The sequence below is a fragment of the Phycomyces blakesleeanus genome, assembly GCF_001638985.1.
Source record: "Phycomyces blakesleeanus NRRL 1555(-) unplaced genomic scaffold PHYBLscaffold_5, whole genome shotgun sequence".
NCBI lineage: Eukaryota > Fungi > Mucoromycota > Mucoromycetes > Mucorales > Phycomycetaceae > Phycomyces > Phycomyces blakesleeanus.
The window spans coordinates 2,178,252-2,203,563 of record NW_017265138.1 but is presented as its reverse complement, the minus strand read 5'-3'; the positions used below and the strand labels follow the sequence as shown (position 1 = coordinate 2,203,563).

The following is a 25,312-nucleotide window of genomic DNA, read 5'->3' as shown; positions in this document are numbered from 1 at the left end:
AAGAACTATTCAAGGGTGTCACTGACACTTAAAACAAAGGAATAGACCGAAAAGAAAGTAAAGGAAGTTTTGAAGATGAAGATTAAGTATCTTTTCGATGTGTATAAAAGAAGAATAATAAATGGAATCAAGTATCCAATTAAAATTTAAAGAATGTTCAGAAATAGAGGCTCCAAGTCAGTGTATGGGAATTAGAAGGATGATAGGTACATGATGAAAGAGAGGAAGAACTCGTATTAATTGGATACAATATTGTCACGTTTTCGGATGAGATCCCAGCAGAATGAAGGGGGATATTATATTATGGAAATAACAAACTGTACAAAGAGAGAGAGAGAGAGAGCGTGCATTTTCTATATATTTAGACTTGTGCAATTTAAGAAATATTAACATCGAGCTTCACATATCAGTTGTATTCCACATCAACTAATATTGATCTCTACCTAAATTCTGTATTTATAAGGTCATATTGGTGTTAGTAATAAATCAAGTCACCAAAAATATTCTTTAGTCGTTCTGGAGTTGGCTATATTATTATACACAGTCAATTTTTTTGTATTTGATTTGAATGACTTCTATCAATTCTTAAAAAATCATTTACTGAGAAACAGATCTTTTCTTCATCAAAACGTTTTATTGCTTATTTTCATAGAAAGTTTACTTAATTTCCAACTGGAAAGCTCTTTATTCAAGCAAGTAATAAAATTTAACCATTAAGGTATTGGATTAGATAAACATAATTAAGCAGAATAATGGTTGGGTTTATTAAAATAGTGTATTTGGTTTAGGAATTAATTATAGATGTATATTGTATTTTACACGACAGTTCTTACAACACTTGTAGCCATAGGCTTCAAATATCGCCGTTTAAAGAATTTGTAAGCTTCACCAAAAAGTATATAGACGAGAACTATGCCAACGTTAAGACCCCACTCCCAAGTAATTTCTTTCATCCGGAACCCTTCGATAGCAACCACCGGAATATTTAAGAAAATAAGAAGGCATACTATATCGAATATCAAAGTACCAGTAAAGGTCTTGGATCCAAATGTCTTTTTCAAACCAGCCCAGTTCCACTCAGATTCGCGGTAACTGCGGCAATGGACCATGATCAAAAGTGAGAAGAAGATGGTTGCAACTAATAGCGATGCACGAGCACGATAAAGAGAATCGCATGCCCCTTCCACATAGTGTGAATCACAGTTGACTCCTTCAATTCCATTCCCAATAGTATATAGAGGCACAAAGAATGCGACCGAAAAAGAGGCAGTAGACGACAAACCATAAACTAATGTGTCCATGATAATTTCTCGGTTAAACAAATTCTCTTTGGATGGTCGTGGAGGCTCAAGCATAATGTTTTTAGAAGCAGACTGGATACTAAGAGTACTTGCTGGAGGCGTAATTGCAACAAACAAGAAAATCATAGCAATTGTAGATAGCGGAGAAGCTTTGTGGCCTTCTGGATCATGTATTGCGAGACAAATCAGAACCAAAATAGCGAGAGAAGACAGTGTAATCCAGTAATAGAGTAAGAATCGTTGCATATTTTGATAAATGCGTCTTCCCTCACAGATTGCGCGAATAATTGTAGCAAAATTATCATCGGTCAAGATAATGTCAGATGCCTGCTTGGCTACATCACTGCCGTTTTTTCCCATAGAGATTCCAACATCGGCAATTCGGAGCGAAGGAGAGTCGTTCACGCCATCGCCCGTCATAGCAGAAACATTATGTCTCCGTGCAGAAGCTTCAATCATCTTGACCTTGGTCTCAGGCGAGCAGCGGGCTACCACCAATGGAAGTTCTTCAAGAGCATCAATTTGGTCATTTGTTAGGGCATCGAATTGGGTACCTGTCATAACAAGTCGACGGATTGTCTCAGCAGACATTGTGTTCTCGTTCAATATGTTAATCTCTTTAGCAATTGCTGTAGCAGTAATCTCATGATCACCAGTGAGCATGTGAACCTTGATACCAGCTTGATGGGCTTCTAAGACGGCTTGCCGTGACTCGGGACGTGGGGGATCATAAATGCCAGTAAGACCAAGGAAATCAAGATCGGACTCAACGTCTTCTCTTGCATATGACTCGTAATCATATTTGCCGGCAGGGAATTTGCGGTAAGCCAGAGACATGACACGAAGACCCTTAGCGGCCAGGATATCGACAGTCTGAAAAATCCGATCCTTTTCGGAATCCGTGAGATAAGCACAGAGAGGCAGTATTCTTTCTGTGGCGCCTTTGGTGAATACCACAAACTCGCCAGTCTGCTTATCATGATAAAGAGTAGACATGCGTTTGATAATAGAATCAAACTGATATTCAGACACCAATTCCCAGCCGGATTCTTCAAGCACAGGCTTTCCCATGTTGAATTTGTGAGCAAAAACTTGGAGAGCCACATCAGTTGGAGCACCATTTGAAACCCAGTCGTCTTCTTTCTCGGAATCATCGTCTAAAATCTGTGAAGACTTGTCGCTCATATTAACTTTGCGACGATATATACTTGACATATTGCAGAGTGCTGAACATTGAACCAGGCTTCTTATATCAGGAGAAATCTGTGTCTTGTCGATTAATACATCTTGGTCGATCTTTTCTTCGCCTTCTCTTGTCTGCACACTTGAAGTGCTGTAAACTTCGCCGTCAGGAGAAAGCCCATTAGGGGTTATGTAGAAATAACCTTCTTTTGGTGTCCAAAAACGAATTACAACCATTTTGGCCATAGTAAGGGTACCAGTTTTGTCCGAAAAAATATTGGTGACTGATCCAAGTGTCTCGAGTACCTTTAGCTTTCTTACAACTGCTTTCTGGCTAGTCATTTCTCTACCACCCATAACCAAAGTTACGGCCATGACGGTTGTCAAGCCGGCTGGAACTACAGACATAGCGGCTGTCATAGCGTACATGACAACTTCGTAAGTGACCTTGAATCTGGAGGAAGCAAAGACGATGATAATAAATAGGACAGAGAGAACAAGTAGGACGATGTACATCTTATTCATGCTTCTTTGGAGCTGAGTTTTATCGTCATCTTTAGACTCATTGAGCTTTGTAGCAATTCTTCCAATTTCTGTGTTCATTCCAGTTGCAGTGACAACGGCTCTACCCCGTCCTTTAGAAACAACTGTGGAGCTGTAAACCATATTGATACGATCGCCCAAGGGTTCATCTGTTTAGATATAAATAAAGAAATAATAATGATAAGTATTGAAGCTGTTGTTTGTGGATCAAGCGTAAAGAATACGATATTGACTGGATCTGCGTTTTTGTTTGTATGCAACTTACCAGGACTGGATAAGACAATAAGCTCTTTTTGAACGGGCATAGATTCACCAGTTAGGAGCGCTTCGTCAACCTCAAGGTTTGAAATGTTGACCAATCTTGCATCAGCACCGACAGAATCGCCTTCTTTGATCAACAATATATCACCAGGAACAATATCTCTGCTGGGTACATTTTGCTCTCTTTTGTCACGAATCACATTAGCCTGGGGTGAAGAAAGATTTCGGAGGGCGGAAAGAGTTTGTTCGGCTGCGTATTCTTGAGAGAACGTCAGGTAGAGGTTCACAAAAGCAAGTGCGATCAATAGTGAGCCGGTGACATAATCTTCGAGGACAAAGAATGCAACGCCTAGTCCAGCAAATATCCAGTTCATAACATCTATAAACTGTCGCAAGAGGACCTTGATCCACTGAGGACCTTCGTTGGATGACAATTCATTGTGACCATATTGATTAAGGCGCTTATTCGCCTCGGTTGTGGATAGACCGTCTGACGGAGATGTTCCCTGGAGATCAAAGGTATCCTCGACTGACAGGGTATGCCAATTATTGTAATTTTCTGGCTTGCTTGACATTAGAGCATGCGAGAAGAAATAAAATAAGAGATTTAGGAAGAGAAGATTGCTTGGTTTGATATATATATATTAAAATTTCTGATCTATCTTATATACTTTTTTGGAAAGCCGGAATTTAAACATATATAAATTTAACTCTCAGTAGCTATGTAAATATAGCCAAACATAGAAAGAGATTGTTGGATAATTACCTAAAATAAAGAAATGTAACGGTCGTTTAAAAAAGCGATCTGCGAAAATAAAAGGTAGGAAATATAGGGGAAGGGGGGGAAGGTTAAACTGTTGAAAATAGCTGGTTATACAGTTATATTTCTATTAAGTTTTGCCTTTACTTGTTTGTTTTAAAAAAATTATTATCTATATGTATATTTTCTACTAGCAGATTTTCGTGCATAAAAATACGCTTAAAAATAACGTTTATTCTTTTATAGCCACCTTTCTAGAGCAGAAACCTGGACATAAATGAAAGAGTAGGCTATGATGCAATAAAATAATGCTGTCCTAACAAAATTGTTTACTATAAAGCTAACTTAAATTCAATATTTCTGCAATTCAGTACTGTAATGAGACTGTGATATAATGAAATTTCAGTCTTAATAATATAGAAAAAAATACAAAATACATATTTATTTACTTTAGTATATTAGATCTGGAAGATATAATCATTTGACTATGACATGCTTGGAGCTATTATTTTAGTAACGAATCGAAAAAAAAGTATAAGGTTCCTATTGCATGTACCTGAATATCAGAACTCTAGCCTCTAGATATTTCCTTTTTCTTCTTCTTTATCATTAAGGGCCTGCAAATCAATGTTTAGACATGCTTCTATGAACTGCGTGGCCTTTCAATTAAATCCCCTAAAACTAGTAAACACATAAACACGAACAATATGATATTTTATAGCTAAGAAGATTCAATAAAACGGTACCATATCCTCGCAATTACTCTGATCCAATATGACACATTTTTTTCTCCAGACTTTCTGTCTCTCTTTATTCCCTTTTCTCTTTCCAAATTACCGTACTATTTGAATTTGAATAAAATATATCCTTTTTGATGTCTTTCTACCCATTTGTACACCAGCACTGAGATTTAATTTAATAATCCAGATCAAATCCTAAATCCAATAAAATGCATCAGTTTACTTCAAATGTCTACAAATGGGTATTTGGGTATTTGGATGTGGTTGATAATTTTGATACACTGGATCTGTAAAAAAAAAACTACAAATTATATTATCTTGATTTCGATGATCCATAAGCCGTCCAATACCATTGCTGACAAATATCTCGGTAAAAATTAGTACAACTACCGGTAGTAGCTGATAAGACATTGATGAATGGACGGCTTTTGCTTTTCTTAAAGAGTCCCAGCGTTCAACTATTCAAAAGCACCCAAGTTCCGAAAGAGTTTTCTATGAACCTATTCAGTGGAGCCTAGATTATATATAACGTGTCCATAAAAAATTAAACTTGATAATATTGATCTCCAAAACCACATGACTAAGACTGTTAGGCACACATCACAAAGGTAATACTTTTATATAAAGAGACACCCGAAACTTATTTTTGCTATTAACTAATAGCGTACGTTTATTATATAAGCTACTTGCAATATTTGATACTTTTTTTTTCTCATTTATTAAATTATAGATTAAATATAGTTTATAGAGTCACTATTACTAGATTTATACTGGCATAACTTGCTCAAAAACTTTTAAAAACTTGATCCCCTTGCAATAGTTATAGACTAAAGACATATAATTCAAAGCAATATATCAATCCAATATACATGGTGATATAATACTCTTTCTGTTTCAATTGGACTTAAATTTATATCAATATATGCCTATCTATTATATTCACCTGTCTAAACTATAAGGGTGTAACAGTGTATGTTATTGACATTTGAATTCTGTAAAAGAGTATTAAAATTAATATTAACATTTCAAACGAAGCCTTGAGTTCCCAAAATCAACCCAATTAGTACCAACGATTACTTGTAGCTTTCTTTTAAAAAAAACTACTACAATGAAAGTATGCAAAATAAAAATAAAAAGATATTATACTACATAACTTCAACCATTGACTATTTGTACTTCTCGATCCCGAAAAAAACTGATTGATTTGTAATTTCACGGAATTAAATCATCACATCAAAGATCAGCGTCAATTGATTTATAGCTTATCCAATACCACAGTATCCGGAGACCCAGGAATAAATATATTTTACTTGACTTGTTTGATTTTGGCTTTAAATCTTTTCTTTGATATACTATTTATGATGCGTGCTTTATGGATATGATATACCGACCTTTCTAGGGTTTAATGTACTACCTCATACTCTGGTCATAACTCTGGAATATATATACATAATCTTGACCGATCTTACTACCACAGACTAAAAAAAAAGGTAAGTTAAAGTGTCCAATGTAGGAATAAACTTTTACAGGACAGCATACTTTTGTCTTTTTGGTGCTCTGCTGTAGTCTTGACATGATATAGTCTCCCAATATAATATTCTTGGATGCGATCATCAAAATGATGAATGACTAAATTCTTTTAGAAATCAAAATCTACTTTTATCCCTTCTTTTTGAAGAGAATAAGACATTTTCTACGCTCTATTTACAAAATTATTTATTAATACTTGTATGATCCACCGTTATTATTTATTTTACATAGACTAATTTGTACCACTTTTTGGGATCGCTACTATTATTACAACTCTCTATGAAAAGATATAATAAATCGATATTTAGGGTCTTGTATTTAGCTTGAGCTGTTTGAATTGAGCCATATTATTGTATCAGATAAATCTGGTGGTCAGATTCCCTTTTTACCTTAAATTGCAACAGGACGTTTTGTAGCTTCCCTGGATCCATCCTGTTTTGAACGAAAATTTTATTCGCAGAGTTCAAGTAAGATTCTGGATACAATTACAGTGTTTATGTTATTTATTATTTATTCGCAATTACTGTTCTCTGGATTTCACTTCTCTTGGTCAATTCTTTGAGATAATTTGGCCATATATCTCGCCCTCAGGATTCCTATTTTTTTTCCTGTCACTTCCTAACTTGCTCTCACAGGGATACTATTTTGAATGTTTGTAGATAAAATGTATGAATCTTCCAAAATTCTGCTTATACTAAAGATATATAGTGTATCGGTCTCGAATACAATTAAAGAAGTATCCATTTATTATAAAGCGAAGAAATTGATCATCATAAAGCTAATATTAGTTATTTGTTTTTGACTCACCAACTGCGTAGGTCCGATTAGGTTTTGTGTTCTTGGAATGGCTATAAGTAATGTCGCCTTTTAGTACAACAGCTGTTTGGATCGAAAAACCCGATATTTCAATTGATACACACTATATCATTCAGTCAATTCGTGCAAGCGCATCAACAACAGCCAATAATGAATGCAAAGAATAAGTCAATTGTAAGCTTTTTTCGTTTCTTTACCCTTTTCTAATTTTATACGCACCCTTACCAAATATTTCTTAGCCGACTAGCAATATTTTGGTATAAAATTAATAGCACCTTACTGTCAGTTTTCTTGAAAATTGCTTCATAATCTAGTTGTATTTCTATAATAAACAAAGAGCCGTGCGTCAATTTCATATTACAGCTATCTATTCAAATTCGCGTACTAGAACTGTCTTCCGGAACTTCTAGATATTTGCCTATTGTACCACTTATAGCTTGAATAAATTGGCGCACAGGGGATAATGTCTTTACCAAATTTTGAAGTTGTTTTATAATCATTAAATATGACAGCGCTTATAATAATATAAACCTATATTTTTCTTTATAAAAATAAAATCCAAGGTCAATAAGTATCTTGTGTTTTCAGAATCATTGATAAGTACATATATAGTGGTTTGTTTCGACAGAATAATATCGCTTTAAAACTTAATACAAGATATATTTATTATATATAGTAGTCAAAGGAGACCCTTTTTTTTGAAACCTCAATTCGATAGACTTATGATTAATATGTAATGTATAATATAGTATGAAAATGTCCCTACTTTATTTTAAGTTTGGAATACAAAACATATAACCTGCAGTCATTCAGAATACAAAAGATCGAGTGATATCGAGTGATACTTGATCTGTTTTGGCAAATAAGAAAAAAATATGTATTCTAATTTGATAATAAGTGTGCCGTTAATATAATGTAGTTAGTATGGCTGTTTGAGACAATGCCTAAATTAATATAATATAAAATATGTTATTAAAATGTCGCAAACCTTTATAAAAAATGTTGTCTTGGAACAAACATAGTCTTCTATAAAAACAGGAACGATTATAATAAGCTGGTTTAAAGAAAGCATTGTATCAAAGTGTACATTATACTAATGGTCTAGTAATAATATTCTGTTCATTTTTTTTAAAAAAAAAAGAAAAGGTCGACATTATGAATATTAACACTGCTATTTTAACTGCAATGGTTCCTTTATAAATAAAGATCCACTATAAAAACACAGCAAAAACGCATGAACTTAGTTGAGGGTAGACTTATACCTATATATATCTTTAGCTGATACCCTTAAAAAATGTGTAGACTAGGCAGATACTTGTATAAAAGATTTGTATTAAACAAAGTCTCGGCAGCACCTGCTTTGTGGAGAAAAGTTTCATCTATACCAACTGTTGGATTTTGCAGCTTCGACTACGAGGTAAATTTATTAACATTAAACATATACTTTCTAGCTAAATCTTAAAAGAATAAATAAAACAAAAAAAAGAAATACACATGTTGGAGACGTAGCACCGAAGAAAATGGCGTAGTATTTTGCTTGTGCGATGTTGACGTTACTCTTGAAGAGCTAGCTGATGCTGTACGAGAGTTTTTTTCGGATGAGGGCTATCGTGGACTGAAAGATCTCAGTAAATGCAAGACAGCAGTATTAACAAAGCAAGATACATTGACATACGAGTTTGTCCTGTTTAGAAGTAAAGATTGCCAAGATTTGCGTGTAAAGGGAGTTGTCGTTGGAGAGTATAATATACAGCCAATGCCTATTCTCCCAGCAAACTACAATATAACCGTGGTTGAGGTTTCAAACGTTCCAATTATAGAAGAGGCTGTACTCTATGAGACACTAGCAATGTCTTTTCTTCCGTACGGACGCCTGTTGGATATAGATTTGAAGGTTAGACCGGACACAAAGACATTCCAAGGAGATGCAATTGTCACCATGGACTCTACTCCTGACAGCGATGGACCTTTTAAGAGTCTTCCTAAGTCTATTACCTGGCACACTGACAAAACCCGGAAACTAAAGCTGAAGCCGACTGTCATACCATAAACTTGTAATCTGGGCAGCAAAGTAGTTTAAGGATATACTTTGGAGAATTTTTGTACACTCTATTCAATGGCTTATTATTTGTAAGCTTGGCTTGGAGCATACACACATAGATATGTATATCCACTGGTATGCATGTACATTTAGATTTCCAGCAATAAAGAAATTAGTAAAGATAGATGTGTCAATTATAAATTGGTTTAATTGTACTTTTTTCTTTGTTAATATATAATCTATACGTTAATTATGCATTAACAAGTAAGCCTATATATAAACTCTGAATAAAACACATCTTGAAGCTCTTGAACATTGTTCATAAAAAATAGAGCGTTGTCTCCTAATAAAAGTACTTGCTTTAAGTCATATGTAATAAAAAAAAAAGGGCTATTCTGTGCTAGAGACGCCTTTATTAGTAGATGATTAACTTTACTATAAAAAAAAACTTTTAAATCTAAACTGATTTATCCACAATTTTTTATTTATGTAGGTATGTATACTTTCTGTCCTTTACTGGCCAGTTTAAGTGTTTAAGCAGCCCATTGTTTACATTGGATTGTTTCTAACAGACAAACTGTTAATTGATGGGAACATTGATGAAAGAAAAAGACTTGAATTATTAAAATCGACAGACTGTTCAAGTATTTAACTAAATCAGTCTACTATGGCTTTTAGTATTTAAAAATATTAATTCACATACACCCCACGAACAGAGAAATTCACTCTATCATAACCATGAAATCCTGGCCCATTTATAAGAAAAAGTCTAATGGTGTTGATAACTCTATCCGCGAAGAAGACTACGAGGTACTGTAGCTATAATACGTTTTGTGTAAAGCTTGGTCTAATAAATGGTTAAAGCGGATCCCCTGCTGGAAGCGCAGTACAAAGGAAAATAGTATTATATTCTGCCTTTGCTCTCCAAGAGTAAGCGATCGCCTTCTGTTAGATGCTATTAAGACCAAATTCCCAAATGAAAAAGTTATCAGTTCCAAGAAATTATCAAAATCATGCGCTCTTGACCACACATACTGCCCTTACAATGCCCATGAATATATTCTATCTTCAAAGGAGATATGTAAAGAACTATACACTAACGGGTTAGTTATTGATAACAAGACCATATATCCTATACCAAGTCTTCCATCCAAATCAGAAATTTATGTTGGTAGATTACTATGTGTACCCATCACGGATGAAGATTCGCCAGTGAAACAACTGGAGAAATTTCTAAAGAAATACGGAAATCCCTTACACATCCAACTAAAAAAAATATCAGATTTGGACGATATTAGTTGGAATGCTTTCGTAGTTTTGGACAGGACCGTTCCAACTATAAATAAAGCCCTCAGACTCAAATCTTTGCTTCCTTTTAATTTAGAAGAATATACCTTTGTTTTATGTGATTGGATAAAGATAGCGTAGATCATGATTTTTATTTTATTACTATTTCTAAATATGATTATTAGTCTCTGCTAAATACCAAGGAAATAATGAAATAAATAAAAGGTCAAATTTTATCAATCTCCACTATGTACTCGCTGTACTCAGCTGGCTGGATATGTTTAATGGTTAAAATTTTTTTAAAAAAAGAATATATAATTAATATGATATAGAAACCATAGATTCTTATCAATTGCTAAGTAAATAAGCTCAATGTTACATGAAACGCCAAAAATGTGTTTTCTAAGCATGACCGGGTATCTCAAAAAAGTAGGTAGTAGCGTGAAATGAACTTGAGCTGATTGAATCTTTATTCAATACCTGCTGTAGTAAAGCCAAAAGTCTATTCAAGGGCAAATTATATTTGGTGTGTGAGTGAATTACCAATGTAAATATAAGTTATACTTTATGTACAAGTTGTAGGCTTTCAATACAGTTTATAAAACAGGTGATTAAAAGGCTTAGATCAATTATTCAAATCATCTGCTCTCCATGTACACATTCTTTTATACTATTTATACCAATCATATTATGTATGTAGATATAAAATACATTTAACTTGGGTATGTAACCCGTTTTTTTATGAATAGAGTAGAAAAGTATAGATGTAATAAAAGGATAGACGGAGTAAAAAAAAATATGGGTCAAGTTTTGTAATAAGATGATAAAATAAATCACACCTTTTTAGAAGATAAGGGAAGTAGAAGATAGGGATATATACACACTCTTGTGAACAGCTCGCAAGAGTAAATATTGAACAAGTGGAAAGAGTGAAAGAAGAAAAGTATGACTAGATATGGCCATCTTACTTTAGGAGGACATTATGTTTTGGTTCTTTTGTGCTGTATGAAGATTCCGTCTCGTCACTTCATACTCACTCTCTCTTTCAGCACACTCCATTTTCAACATAATCAATGTCGACTCAACTTCGGACAGTTGTTCTTCCAGGGTTGAGTTGGCTTTTACCAAATTATCCTTGTCCTCTTGTAGACTCTGAATATGAGCCTCATAATTGTATGAGACCTCTTTTAACTTGGCTTCAGAATCAGCCTTGAGCTGTGCCATACTACGTCTGACTTCTTGATTTTGATTATCCATGCCGGCCATGGCCATCTTTGTCTCAATTGCCTGTTTAGTCACCTCTTGGTACTCGGTCTCAAGTGTCTTGTAAGCCTTTTCAAGGCGTCGCACATGCTCTGATAGCTCAGCATTTACTTTTCTCAAATGATCCTCTTGGGATTGAATTCTTGCTTCGCGTGCAGCTTCCACCACATATTGTTTGGCCAGTCGAGCAAGTAGGCGTGGAGGGATATCAATTTCACAAGCATCCTCTACAAATTGTTGTCGACCATCCTATATCAAGAAATAAATAAAGAAGTATACATCAAAAAAAAAGAAAACAAAGAAATGTTATTTTACTTACTCCATAAACATTGAATATCCCATTGACAAGAAACTCGACTAGGGGTTCAAAAGAAAGAGAGAGGATGGTGCCTTGGTTGCGATCGATCAAAGCAAGTGCAAACTGTAACACAACCTGAGTGCCCTCAGCAATAACCAAATCCATTACAGTGATGACCAATGTAAGGGGACATCGGTAGGCAAACAAAGTGAGAAGCCATTGAGACGCATACATACTCGGATTGACCCCTTGAAGTTCCATGTGGCGGTGAACTTCAGGATACTTTTGCTGTAATAAATTGTCAAATTGATACATGTGTTCATGTAAACTCTCCATTTGTGGTGTGAAATGGCCACGGAGTCCATATTGGCCCATTAATTTCACTAGTACACAGAATGCAGCATCATCCGACATCTGCAAAAGGTTTAATATTAATATCTGTTTCTTTTTCTTCTACTTCTTTTTTTCTGCGTAGATTAACAATAAAATTATTGACTTGCATAAAGCAGGAGGCACCCGACTATAAATGCCAGTCCTTGGCAGTAACCAACTTGCTGATCAAACAGGCTATAGGCTTTGATGACATTAAATAGCATTTGTTGGCCTTCTCCGTCTCTATCCTTAAAAAAGGCATGCGTAGGGAAAGTTCGGGCAAGATCACGCTTAATCATTTTCTCGTGAGGGCTGGTGCGGTTCAGCAATTCTCTGTATTCGTTCTCTAGATCTCCGTTGTTGTTTTGTGATTTAGAAAAGAGTTGCCAGAGATTTCCGCGCATAGAAGAAGGCACTCCACGCCCAATATTTTGTCTGAGAAGACGGAGTTCTGTACGGACCACTTTGTCAGGGTCAGCAATTACTCGTCTCCATAGATCTATATGGTTGATTATTGTTCCCCTTTTTTATTAGTCTCAAATTCTTGGTATAGTTTTTTTTTGTTTATCATTAAAAGTATATATATATATATATTTGTCTTTGTAATTGTGCTTACCCCAATCGTAAACCCCGGGTGGAGATGTTTCTTGAGCAAGCTCAAGTGCACCATATGTATCTTCTTTGAGTGCCATTTGTTTCAATGAATCATGCTGTTGAGTTTCTTGCGAAGTTCTACCGAATTTTGACAAGAGCATTTCATAGTAGCTATTGACAGGAGGAGGAACTGAGTGCACGTGCTGGAAATTCATGGACATAGTCTGCTGTGCAGGGCTCTTGCAGATTTCTGACATGCGTTTGCTCTGTCGTTCTCGGAAAGCCCGTGAAGGACGTTCGATGGATGACTGGCGAATACTGGTCATAGAAGATCGGGTAGAAGTTGCAGGAGAAGCAGGACGACGGAAAGGATTGAAAGCTGTGAAAGACATGGTGCTAGCATTACTGCTGGTACGTATATGACGTTGATTGTTCATTTCTTCGGATACGTTGGGTGGAAGAGCAGGCAATGCTTTGTTGTAACTATCCGGTCTAGGTTTTGTACGATGAGAGGGTTGTCGAGGACTAGTATCGAGACGAGGAAGAACAGGAGGTTGAGTTGCGGGAGGTTGATTTGTGGGAGCCTGTGTCGTGGGAGCCTGTGTTGTAGGAGGTCGCTCTTGAGTGGGGAGCGGGGAAGTAGAACCGAGAGTAATACCTTCTTCAAGAGAAGAGATGGAAAGAGAATGATTTTTAATGGTTGTAGGAGTAGTCATTGCAGTATCAATAGAGGCTTCGTCGTCATCGCTCGAGAAAAGAGATTTTTGCTGTACAGAAGAGTCGTTAGAGTGTCGACTGGGACCGGTTGGGTTGGGAGTGGAAGGTGGTTTTGAAGGAACGTCTTCAGGGTCGGAATCAGAGTCTGAAGAATCCTCGTCGTCTGTCCTGACATGGATATTGAATCCAAAATGGTCTTTAAATTCTGAGTTGCCTGGATTCAGTAATGCATCATCGACAACATCCAAATCATATTCGCAAAGGGAAAACTCGCCATCCGACGACATTGAGTCATTTTCAGAATCGTCTTTATTGGTAGACTTTAGAGGTTCATGCCTCTGAGTGGCCATGGATAAAATGAGATAAAAGAAGGAAGAAGTGGTTCCTGTACTCTTTTTTTTTTTGTTTCTTTTCTTCTTTTTTTTTTAGTGGAACAGGAATTAATGGCTTTTTTTTTATTGTATTTATAAAAAGAAAATATATTTGCGTTTTTTCAATTGAAATCTGCGTTTGGTAATTATAGGCTTTTGCGCTTGGAACGACAAAATAATATCGAACCTAATATCAGTTCAAAAGGCGTTTTAATCAAAACGATATGCTACTAAAGAATTCGTTGTTGTGAGATCTAGTAAGCAACTGGTTTGGATTATAAAATAAATTGGCATCAATGCTTTATATGTATTGACAGTTACAAGCGGCTAGGATAAGGATTGTAGTATATTTGTAGTATAGGTTTTGATAAAACATAATCTTATTTGTAACCAGGGTAACAAAATTGGCTTTCTACAATTACAAAGACTCGGCTTTCATATATATGTATATGTATATTGTCTTATACTAAAAATATAGTCCAGAGCACAAGTTTTATATACATTTGTGTAAATAGGTATATAATAAATAGGGCGATACAGTATTAATAAAATTAAATGAAATGAAACGAAATCTTATTTAATGCTGCAGAAACATTAATAAAAAAAAATTGTAGTCACAGTTATTAAAGTCAGTATCCATTGTCAACTAAGTTCATCGTACAGCATAATAACTGGTAGTATTGGGTGTCTAGAATAAATTGTCCTGAGGGTCTTTTGAATTATTCGCCATTCTACTGTCATTACAGCCAATAATCAGGTACCTCAGTTAATGGGATATGATGGGATATTGGTGACCAGACACCGCTCTAATTCAAATTCTTTTATTTAGTCTATCTAAGCTGAAAGTAGCTTATTAAAGAGGCTCATACTAGGAGTACCATTGTCAAGGTACGTAAGGGTGCATACTCTAAAAACAATAAAATATAGTGCTCATCTCGAGAATTTTTTTGGGTTTTTATCTTTTATTTCTTTTTAATACTCAAAGACTATAAACAAATTCGATACACATTAAGTGTATTAATTAAAGAAAAGGGTACATAAACTCAGTAGAACAAAGATAGAAATAAAAGGATTTATATCTAACCTAAAGAAATAAAGAAAATAACTGCAGCTTAAAAGTATATGTATATAAAAAAAAATACAATTTTGCCGATTTTACCAGACCTAAGAAACTAAGTAGTCGATTTGATGTGGGCATGATGTTTCTCTAAATTTGGTTGGATGTATTTGAAGACCGACCTTTGCTTCTTTACAGGAGCTCGTGAATTATTCTTGGCTTATAAGCAAATAGTACCATGGCCTCAAATCCATTCTTGCAATCTAATGGAGAATATTCTCAGAGAGGAAACAATGGCTATTACGCAGATGAAAGGAATAATTCAGACAGAATTGGTGACTTTTCAGAGATGGAAGGTAACGACAACCAGGCACACATTTATCCTACATTACATACTCATCGTGTCTCGATCGCGATGATAATACAGTTGTCCTGCGCGATATTCACAACAGCTGGGGATTCATGCTTGACGAAAATGTAAATATTGATTAGATAGTGAGACTTATAGCTAATTTTTCTGGATTCTGTTAGTTCGATCCCGTAACTTTGGCACTTGCATTGATGGATGACAGCTCGGTCGGCAAGGGGAAGGACTACGGGGCATTTCAAAGAATTCTCGGAAACCTTGATGCTGCACTAAAAACAATTGTGGATGGTAAAACTTGGATCTGAATTTACAACTATTAATTGGTTAATCTGAATCTTGGTGCCCTGTTAGATTACTACCAAGGGTTTAATAATTCCATCGGTACCTTTGGAGGCGTTTTGCAACACATCAATGGTAATACGGATATATATGCGGATAAAATAAAATAAATCTAGAACAGACTACAAGCCAATAATCAATGTATTAATGCTTTCTCTTTATCTTTTCTATCGAAGACTCACAGAATCGTGTCGCGCAGATGAAAATCAATTTAAAAAAGTGCAAAGAGGAATTGCTTGAGAAACGAACAGACTTGTTGAATATGTGGCACAAAAGCCAGCAATACAAAGAGATGATCAATCTTTTAGAGACAATGTGAGGGAACAGTGACGAGAAGAATTCATGTTGTTTGATCAGGAGAGTTGAACCGAGACTGATGGATTGTGTAGTGAAGAGACCCGTACCACACCAGAGAAATTGGAGAGTTTGATGAACAGCAAGCATGTTTATGCTGCTGCTAATATGCTTGTAGAGTCATGGAAAACAGTAAATAAGGACGACATGCTTCAAATTGGTGCCTTGGATGATATTAGACGTACACTTTCTACCCAAAAAAATGCAAGTATAATACTTTATGTTTTTTAGGAAATATTTTATACAGGATACTTATGCTCTTTATTATATTTTTACCAAATAGGTTCTCTATGATCTCTTAATTGAAGAGCTCCATAACCATTTGTATTTAAAGAACTCTTACTGTGATAATCGTTGGGCTGAGTACGTACACGATCAACAGAAATGTATGTTTTTGGGTCATCCACCTAGGCTTTGATCTTGATATCAATAAACTAACGTGTTAATATATAGTGCCAGATATTAAGATTCTTCCAAGAAGGTAAATATATATACATAAGGCTATGGTGTAGAATTGGGTAGACTTGTATCTGATTTATTATGCAAAAAGTTTTGATGACTTGGCAATGCGTAAACGATCTACGATAGGTAAGTATCAATAAATATCCAATTGTCTTTATCTCATATGTATATTTAGATGGAAATATCAAGGATGAGGATATGTTTGCTCTTGATGAAAATGATGTGGTAATATATAGTTTTATAAAGCTAGAAATATAAATATCCTAATAATATTACTTAATTGTGTGCGTGTGTTTTTTTTAGCTGGCAGAAGACCTTGAAATCAATCCAGAAACCGACTCGTATTATTACATGGAGATTATTATGGAAGCACTGGCAATGTTAGGCCAAGTACCCCCTGCACTAGAGGTGATTGCCTTTTTTTGTATATTTTTCATAAATCTATTTACTCACACTAGTCTGAAAAATATTTACATTGACATAATGTATAATTCGAAGACTATTCAAGAAAGACTTCCTCTCGAGATATATGCCTTGGTAGAAAAAACAATAGCGCAGGTAGAGGAAAGGTAAGCGTAGAACATTCCTACGATGGAGTATATTTTTATTCTTATTTGTATACAACCGTTTTATATCTATAGACACTCCGAACAATCAAACACCTCTAGCGTCAGAAGAGACACTGCTTCAGAGGACAGTGATATGTACTTTCTTGATAAAGCCAACACGGAAGCCAAAAATGAAATTTTGAAAGACTTGTTGTGGACTCTGTATTCAAAAATGGAAGCGGTACTTCGAGGCCAGCGGTTTTTGGAAACATGCGCACGAAGAATTAAAAAGGTTTGAGATTTAGATAAAAAATAATGTAAATGGATACATGTACTCGAACATATGTTTAATCTGTTGGCTTCTAGAGAGCTATCAGAAAAGGAGAATTCAATGGTAATATATCTGAGAAATGAAAAACCCGGAAACTTGTTTAATAATATCTCATAATAAAAACATAGGCTCTGAGGACGTCTTCAACATATACCACTTTCACGAGATCTGGAAACCAGTTCAGATTGAAGTAAGTTGATCTAAGGTTTAGACTCAAGTTATCTCATATACTTGTAGATTCGATCTCTTCTTCAAGACTACCTCACCAGTCGGGAACGCACACCAGCTTCACTCCAACACTCTGCCCTTACACCCGACAACGCATCTGGAAAGAGCGGATTTTCTAGCACACGCGAGAAAAACAAACTACTCTTCAAATTTACAGAATCTCCTGAAGATCAAGATCTTGAACAAGCATATCAAAGAGTTCGAACCAACCTTTATAGCTCTTTTAAGAAGCAGATTAGCGGGTTTTCATTTTCTGACACTGATAGATCCGAAAGCTTTCCTCATTCAAGTGTCATTGATAAATATGCCAGTGATATGGCCTCTAAAGGCCACAAGGTGCTGGTAAAACCAGATGCATACAATGTGAGTGTATTGTTGAAACCTACCATGGCTTTTCTTCAAAGATTGCACCAAGTGTTTCCGAACTAGTAAGTCAATTTGTGAACATGCTTTGATTGATTATAACAATAACAAATATTAAAAAAAAACACTTTTATATTCTTCAAATTTAGTGATGACCAGGGCTCAGAAGGGTTTGGTAGCTTCTTGGATGATTTTGCTATTAATGTCTTCCTGCCTCAAATTGAAGAGAAGGTTATGCAGCTTATTCATCATGCTACAGTGGGTAAGATATAAGAAATGGGGAGGGTCTACTATAATCTATCAGTGGTTAATATTACGATATAATAACCATAATAATTTATAGGCATGGATGCATTCCAAGACGATCGTAACTACAAGAATTACTCAAAACTTCCTATTGTAAAGGTAATAATACTCAAATATCTGTGGCATAAAAACAAGGCGATATGCTTACTTTAATACTACAGAGTGCTGTAGCATTGATTTCAGTTATTCAAAGTCTGTGTCGAACAATGCACAGCATGCCATTCCACACAGAAGAATACATACGAATGATTGAGGTGGTTCTTCTCAAGTACTATGAGAAGTGCTACCAGCGATTTTACTGTAAGTCATGTTTATATGTATATATAAAGAATTGTGATCACATATTAACAAATGATTACTTTCCTCTTTAGCTATGGTCGTGAGAGGAAGTACACATGGTAGCAAAGAAGTTAATGTTACTGAGATGAACATTAGCACCAGTGGTGATTGGGCACAGGATGAAAGTCTTGTTGGACTTCTTACTCAGAATCCCTTTTTTAATGAAGATAGTGTAAGTGCCGACACATGAAAATGGAGGCTACATTTCAAATATGTTAATCCACCACATTAGAAAATCGATGCTGAATTTATCAGGGCTCTTGGTCAAGCAGTAAGTATATAAACACTTAATATTAAGCTGGAATGGTTTATGGTATACTTACTGTTTACGCCCAGGAAATTACAATGGAGTTGAAGTTGAAGGATGGAAGACAACTGGAGGCGGATGAATTGATTTTTGATTCTAAGAGATTAATAGCCCTCGGAAGACTTTATCACAGTCTGGTAATTATATATCCTGAGCTTATTCTGCTCTTATGATATTCACAGGTATTCTTGGTTTTGTTTTGTTTTTGAATCTTATCTCTAGAAATGGTTTGTACGTGAAATTTGGGAATTACGTACTCCACGTCAAACTACAAAAGTGTCCATTGTTGACCCAGTGTCGGATAAGGATCCAAATGAAGAGGATCTTTCTGAAGAGCCTGAATCTTCGCAGGTAAGTTAGAAACCAACAAATCTGATGGTGGTATTTACATTATATTTCTTTTTACGTCTATCTATTTTAGGGAGCTAATTCGAGGCGTTGGTCTCAATCGGACGCAAAAGAGCCAGAAAATGAAGATCCTAACCCTGTCATGTTATCATTACGTGGAGAGACTGCTGTGTATGACAACTTGAAATTAAAATACGTGTAAAGCTAAATAAGAGACTCATGCTATTTTTTTTTTGAATTTCAGGCGCTTTGATACGTTACTCACAACATATCAGCAGCTGGCTGAAACTTGCTTGTTTACCTTGAGACTAGAAGCTAGATGTCATACCATGTATTATCTGGAGATGGTTATTCGCGAGGTAACTATAGACATTCATTCAGCAACACCAGCATAATCATCATCAAAAGAAATGAGTCGTAGTGTGTGTATACTCAAAATATATTTTTTATTTTAGGGCAATTATTATTTGGAAGATGAGACTTATGAGCCTGATCCGTATGTCATTACACTCAACTCTGACCTTATGGAAGTTGATGATTGTATTAATGCCTCCTTGCCTGCAAAAGACGAAATGTGAGTTATTTGATATATGCTACTATATAAAAAAAGAGAGACCTTAAAACATAAATGCTTACCTACTTCAATTTCTCTTTCTTCTAAAAATCAGGTTTGCTTTTGATGGACTACCCGCTCTCATTGTTCATCTTTTGATTTCTGAGGCAACTTATATCAAGAGAATGAACAAGAATGGTGTTCAGAAGATGGCTCGTAATATTCTTGCTTTACAACAGAACCTTAGTAACTTTGTACCATCTTCACAAAGCTCTACACTCGACCGTGCCTGTGATTATTACCAGCTGTATAATTTAGGAAGTGAAGTAAGTTTTATCTATTTGATTTTTTTTATAGAAAATACACTATAGTACATGAAGAATATCAAATTATTATTGCTCTTATCTAATGTATCTCTTTGTCTTTACAGGGACTTATACGTAGTATCCGCGAAAATGGTCCTGCTTTCACTTTTGATGAATATCTTGTTATACTTGGCTTGATTCATGATGTGAATAAGGGAGCAGATAGTGAGGCAAAGAGCGCTACTCCAGAGACACCTACTGGATCACCTGATCAAAGATCGAGCGCAAATTACAGCGAATGGCTCATGAAGCTAGATGAAGTTATGGCAGACTATGAATAAGCCATTTGCATAAAAAAAAGTTCTTTAATCTACTCTATTCTTATTCTTATTATTATTGTTATTATTGTTATTTCTTGAGAAGAATACATTTATATACCACTTTAAAACAAAACATAAAGTTTACTATCAGATCAATGGCGGGAGTCTCAAATCCAATAACCAAAAAAAATGCTGATAAAGCTACCAAAAATTATAAACGTGGTCATGTTTATAATAATTGTAAGAAACTTGCCATTTAGTATATTATCTAGATCCAGCTTTTGGCATTTTCTGTTACTTGTCAGGTCAATTAAACCCTTTGCCTTGACAGTGAAGCTCACCAAGTATCCGAATCTCTTTTCTAAAGATGCTCGCCGTTTTAAGTAAGCAAAAATTCAAGTAGAAACATCCTCTATATTTTTAAAACACATTTGTGAATTACTCTTGCACAGGTAACTCATGATGTACTTGTGTTTCCAATTGAGATGAACAATGAGAACAAGTAGAGTGCCAAGAATCTTCTTTAAAATAGCCCAATATTTAAAAGAGATGACTCAATGACTTTTTGAAAGGTATGAAGACAGTAGTTTACTGACTGAAATATTTTTTCATATGAAAAGAATCTAATCGCATTGTCTAGCAACATGGAAATCTAAAGATTTTCTAATTTTTCACTTTCTCTGTTTTTTAAATCACATCAACTAAGAAAAATGTATAATAAGTATGGAAACTTAATTTCTCTACTAAATAAAGCTTTGATTATATCAAAAACATCAGATAATTCAAAGAGTTTAGTAGCATTGAAAACCTTGGAAACTTAAGAGACTTTAAAGACTTGGAAGATTTTAGGTGCTTTAAGGGCTATAGGGGTTATTAGGGGTACGAGGGTTATAAGGGTTATAAGGGCCTTAATAGCTCTAAGGGCTCTAGATGTTTTAAAGACTTCATAGACATCAGAGATTTTAACTAATTCAATGATATCAGAAACATTCTTGTCATCATCATATATTATTATTATTATTATTATGCAAATACTATATACAATTGCAATTTTGTCCCCAATTGAAATAAATAGTAGAATAGTAGGTAAAGTTAAGGATCAAATGGCACACTATATAGCAATTGAATTTACACAGGAGAACTTTTGGTTATCAAGACAGTTATAGAAATTTGAAAGGCTTTCATAAATTTAGACAAATGGGTAGTGAAAATGGGTAGTGAATACTTAAAATTAATAACAGTATAAAAAGCACATAAGAAACCTTAGGAATAAATAATATTAGCCCACCTTAAATAATGTAGCTAAAAAAAACTTCAAGTTGAACAATTATATTAAGCGTATTAAAATTGAAATAAAGAGTAATAAACATAGAGAACAATAATAGTAATAATAAAAATTTAAAGAAAATGCTGATTGTGTAGGTGAATTATTCAAATATACTTGATATATATTTTATACATTTATCTCTACCAAAGTTGTCGTCATTGGTTTAAGGAATCGTCGCTTGAGCATCTTATAGACCTCACCAAATACAATATAAAACAAAGTTAGCCCGATGACCAATCCCCACTCCCATGTTATTGCCAACATTCTAAATCCCTTGACTGCGGCTGCGGGAATGTAGATAAAAAGAAGAAGACAGATGATATCAAATACCAGGGTACCCATGATAGTCTTGGACTTGAGTGTCTTTTTCAGTCCATCCCGGTTCCATTCATATTCACGGTAGCTTCGACAATGAATCATAATAACAAGAGGAATAAAGGTGACCGCCACCACCAGCGATGAACGACCACGATAAAGCGAATCGCAGGCACCTTCTACATAGTTTGAATCGCAGTTTACTCCACCTACTCCATTCCCGATGGTGTATAAAGGCACAAAGAAGGAGATAACAAAGCATATCGCAGCTGATTGTCCATAAACTAAAGTATCCAGAATAATTTCTCGGTTGAATAAACTCTCTTTGGGTGGTCTTGGAGGCTCAAGCATGATTGTTTTGGAGGCCGGTTGAATACTGAGAGCACTGGCTGGTGGTGTGATAGCAACATAAAGAAAAAGCATAGCAATAGTAGATAAAGGAGCAATACTCTTGCCTTCCGGGTCACGGACTGCCAAACACACCAAGACAACAACAGCAATTGAGGACAAGGAAATCCAGTAGTAAAGTAAGAACCGTTGTACATTCTGGTAAATACGTCTTCCCTCAGAAATTGCGCGGATGATTGTGGCAAAATTATCGTCAGTCAGGATAATATCAGACGCTTGCTTTGCTACATCACTGCCGTTCTTTCCCATAGCAATACCAACATCGGCAATTCGGAGCGAAGGAGAGTCGTTCACACCATCGCCTGTCATAGCAGAAACATTGTGTCGCCGTTCTGAAGCCTCGATCATCTTAACCTTGGTCTCAGGCGAGCAGCGGGCTACCACCAATGGAAGTTCTTCAAGAGCATCAATCTGTTCACTCGTCATGGCATCAAATTGAGTGCCTGTCATGACCAGTCTGCGGATCGTCTCGGCAGACATTGTATTCTCATTCAATATATTAATCTCTTTAGCAATTGCTGTAGCAGTAATTTCATGATCACCAGTGAGCATGTGAACCTTGATACCAGCTTTATGTGCTTCTAGGACGGCTTGCCGTGATTCGGGACGTGGAGGATCATAAATACCAGTCAAACCAAGAAAATCAAGATCAGACTCGGCATCTTCTCTTGTATAAGCTCCCAGATCATATTTGCCTGTAGAAATTTTGCGGTAAGCCAAAGTCATGACCCGAAGACCCTTTGCTGCCAAGATATCAACCGTCTGTAGGATCTGATCCTTTTCTGAATCTGATAGATGAGTACAGAGAGGTAATATTCTTTCGGTAGCACCTTTGGTGAATACCACATTTTGATCTGTTTGGTTGCTGTGATAGAGAGTTGACATGCGCTTAATAGTAGAGTCAAAATGGTATTCAGATATCAATTCCCAGCCGCTTTCTTCAAGAATAGGCTTTCCCATGTTGAATTTGTGAGCAAAAACTTGGAGAGCAACCTCGGTTGGGGCACCATTTGAAACCCAGTCATCTTCAGTTTCGGGTAATTCATCTAGGTTTGGAGAGATTTTCTCACTCATATCAACCTCACGACGATATATGCTCGACATATTACAGAGTGCTGAGCATTGAATCAAACTTGTAATATCAGGGGAGATCTGTGTCTTGTCGATCAGTTCGCCTTGATTTGTCTTTTCTTCGTCTTCTCTCGTTTGAATACCAGAAGTTCTATAAACTTCGCCTTCAGGAGAAAGTCCATTAGGTGTCACATAAAAGTATCCTTCCTTGAGAGTCCAGAAGCGAATTACAACCATCTTGGCCAAAGTGAGAGTACCGGTTTTGTCCGAAAAAATATTGGTGACTGATCCAAGCGTCTCGAGGACCTTTAGCTTTCGTACTACAACTTTCTGGCTTGTCATTTCTTTTCCACCCATAACCAATGTAACGGTCATAACGGTCGTTAAGCCAGCTGGCAAGACAGAAAGAGCGGCTGTCATGGCATACATTCCAACGTCATAGTTAACCTTGAACTTAACGGAAGCCAAGACAATGATAACGGATAGGACAGAGACAATAAGCAATGCAATGTACATTCTGTTCATGCTTTTTTGGAGCTGAGTTTTATCGTCATCTTTAGATTCATTAAGTTTTGCAGCAACTCTTCCGATCTCTGTGTTCATTCCTGTTGCGGTGACAACAGCTCTACCCCGTCCTTTAGACACGACTGTGGAGCTGTAAACCATATTGATACGATCGCCCAAGGGTTCATCTGTTTATATATAAGTAAAGTTATAGTTAGATGTATAAGTACTGATATTCGTTTTTATTTGTAAATTAATTATTAAATATACAATAAGACCTGGTCATCCATCCTTATTTTTTGTGTGTTACTTACCAGGGCTGGATAAAACAATAAGCTCTTTTTGGACGGGCATAGATTCACCGGTCAAAAGCGCTTCATCGACCTCAAGATCTGAAATACTAATCAATCTTGCATCTGCACTAACTGAATCGCCTTCTTTAATCAGCAATATGTCACCAGGAACAATGTCTCTGCTGGGCACATCTTGCTCTCTTCCGTCCCGAATTACATTAGCCTGAGGAGAAGAAAGGTTTCGGAGAGCAGCAAGAGTCTGCTCAGCTGCGTATTCTTGGGAAAATGTCATATAGAGGTTTGTGATTGCAAGAACGATCAAGAGGGAGCCAGTGATATAGTCTTTGAGTACGTAAAATGCAGCTCCCAATGCAAGAAAAATCCAGTTCATGACATCCACAAATTGCCTCAAGAGAACTTTGATCCACTGTGGCCCTTCATTAGATGTCAGCTCATTGTGACCATATTTCTTAATATGCTCATCCACTTTGGTTGACGCTAAACCATCTGATGTGGATGTCTCCAGAAGATCGACAGTATCTTCGATAGACTTGGTATGCCAATTATTGTGATTATCCGGCTTGCTTGGCATTATAGCAGGCAAAAGATAACAAAAGAAATAAGATAAGCGGGAAGAAGAAGTTACTTATTTGGATTTATGTAAATTGAATCAAATCATTTATAACTATTTTTTTTATATCTGATCTTAAAAGCATAGACCTGAAATATTACTATGAACACCTCGGTTGGATTATCGCTGTAATAATATGAAAATAATCTTACACATAACT

The 25,312-nt window shown here is 35.7% G+C and overlaps 8 protein-coding genes across 8 annotated transcripts; 3 read left to right on the top strand and 5 right to left on the bottom strand.

Moving 5' to 3' along the window:
* Positions 1-815: 815 nt before the first annotated feature.
* PHYBLDRAFT_109138 (hypothetical protein) lies at positions 816-3,862 on the bottom strand (the record flags this gene model as incomplete). The annotated part of the gene is made up of 3 exons (XM_018428093.1): positions 816-2,458; positions 2,501-3,175; positions 3,292-3,862. 3 exons carry the CDS (start codon positions 3,860-3,862, stop codon positions 816-818), a joined length of 2,889 nt encoding a protein of 962 aa, XP_018295190.1.
* Positions 3,863-6,535: 2,673 nt separating this feature from the next.
* Positions 6,536-7,633, bottom strand: PHYBLDRAFT_165639 (hypothetical protein; the record flags this gene model as incomplete). The annotated part of the gene is made up of 5 exons (XM_018435271.1): positions 6,536-6,592; positions 6,707-6,792; positions 7,125-7,196; positions 7,414-7,455; positions 7,519-7,633. The coding sequence occupies 5 exons, from the start codon at positions 7,631-7,633 to the stop codon at positions 6,536-6,538; spliced, it is 372 nt and encodes a 123-aa protein (XP_018295189.1).
* Positions 7,634-8,427: 794 nt separating this feature from the next.
* PHYBLDRAFT_165638 (hypothetical protein) lies at positions 8,428-9,183 on the top strand (the record flags this gene model as incomplete). The annotated part of the gene is made up of 2 exons (XM_018435270.1): positions 8,428-8,550; positions 8,620-9,183. 2 exons carry the CDS (start codon positions 8,428-8,430, stop codon positions 9,181-9,183), a joined length of 687 nt encoding a protein of 228 aa, XP_018295188.1.
* Positions 9,184-9,912: 729 nt separating this feature from the next.
* PHYBLDRAFT_142657 (hypothetical protein) lies at positions 9,913-10,602 on the top strand (the record flags this gene model as incomplete). The annotated part of the gene is made up of 2 exons (XM_018430852.1): positions 9,913-9,984; positions 10,039-10,602. 2 exons carry the CDS (start codon positions 9,913-9,915, stop codon positions 10,600-10,602), a joined length of 636 nt encoding a protein of 211 aa, XP_018295187.1.
* Positions 10,603-12,004: 1,402 nt separating this feature from the next.
* On the bottom strand, positions 12,005-12,891 carry PHYBLDRAFT_109406 (hypothetical protein; the record flags this gene model as incomplete). Its single annotated transcript, XM_018428113.1, has 2 exons — positions 12,005-12,460; positions 12,544-12,891. Coding segments are annotated over 2 exons (804 nt in total), but the record flags the coding sequence as incomplete, so codon positions are not given.
* A 2,467-nt stretch (positions 12,892-15,358) lies between these two features.
* PHYBLDRAFT_180340 (hypothetical protein) lies at positions 15,359-20,757 on the top strand. The gene is made up of 28 exons (XM_018438299.1): positions 15,359-15,489; positions 15,561-15,610; positions 15,665-15,788; positions 15,852-15,914; positions 16,016-16,154; positions 16,229-16,325; positions 16,477-16,579; positions 16,647-16,674; positions 16,744-16,781; positions 16,831-16,880; positions 16,959-17,063; positions 17,154-17,224; positions 17,297-17,495; positions 17,570-17,597; positions 17,663-17,724; positions 17,772-18,190; positions 18,275-18,387; positions 18,469-18,530; positions 18,593-18,731; positions 18,803-18,942; positions 19,003-19,041; positions 19,107-19,214; positions 19,300-19,428; positions 19,499-19,596; positions 19,670-19,784; positions 19,881-19,999; positions 20,094-20,304; positions 20,409-20,757. The coding sequence occupies exons 1-28, from the start codon at positions 15,372-15,374 to the stop codon at positions 20,622-20,624; spliced, it is 3,183 nt and encodes a 1,060-aa protein (XP_018295185.1). The 5' UTR covers positions 15,359-15,371; the 3' UTR covers positions 20,625-20,757.
* Positions 20,758-22,056: 1,299 nt separating this feature from the next.
* Positions 22,057-24,390, bottom strand: PHYBLDRAFT_109625 (hypothetical protein; the record flags this gene model as incomplete). The annotated part of the gene is made up of 2 exons (XM_018428123.1): positions 22,057-23,699; positions 23,739-24,390. 2 exons carry the CDS (start codon positions 24,388-24,390, stop codon positions 22,057-22,059), a joined length of 2,295 nt encoding a protein of 764 aa, XP_018295184.1.
* Positions 24,391-24,534: 144 nt separating this feature from the next.
* On the bottom strand, positions 24,535-24,912 carry PHYBLDRAFT_109620 (hypothetical protein; the record flags this gene model as incomplete). Its single annotated transcript, XM_018428122.1, has 1 exon — positions 24,535-24,912. One exon carries the CDS (start codon positions 24,910-24,912, stop codon positions 24,535-24,537), a length of 378 nt encoding a protein of 125 aa, XP_018295183.1.
* Positions 24,913-25,312: the final 400 nt, after the last annotated feature.

What these genes read in the sequence shown, in the direction of transcription:
- PHYBLDRAFT_180340 (XM_018438299.1), top strand. Translation starts at nt 15,372, where the DNA reads ATGGCCTCAAATCCATTCTTGCAATCTAATGGAGAATATTCTCAGAGA. An exon ending in ATTAAGATTCTTCCAAGAAG is followed by an intron (nt 16,675 to 16,743) that starts GTAAATATATAT and finishes TTATGCAAAAAG; the next exon opens with TTTTGATGACTTGGCAATGC. An exon ending in TTGCCTGCAAAAGACGAAAT is followed by an intron (nt 20,000 to 20,093) that starts GTGAGTTATTTG and finishes TCTAAAAATCAG; the next exon opens with GTTTGCTTTTGATGGACTAC.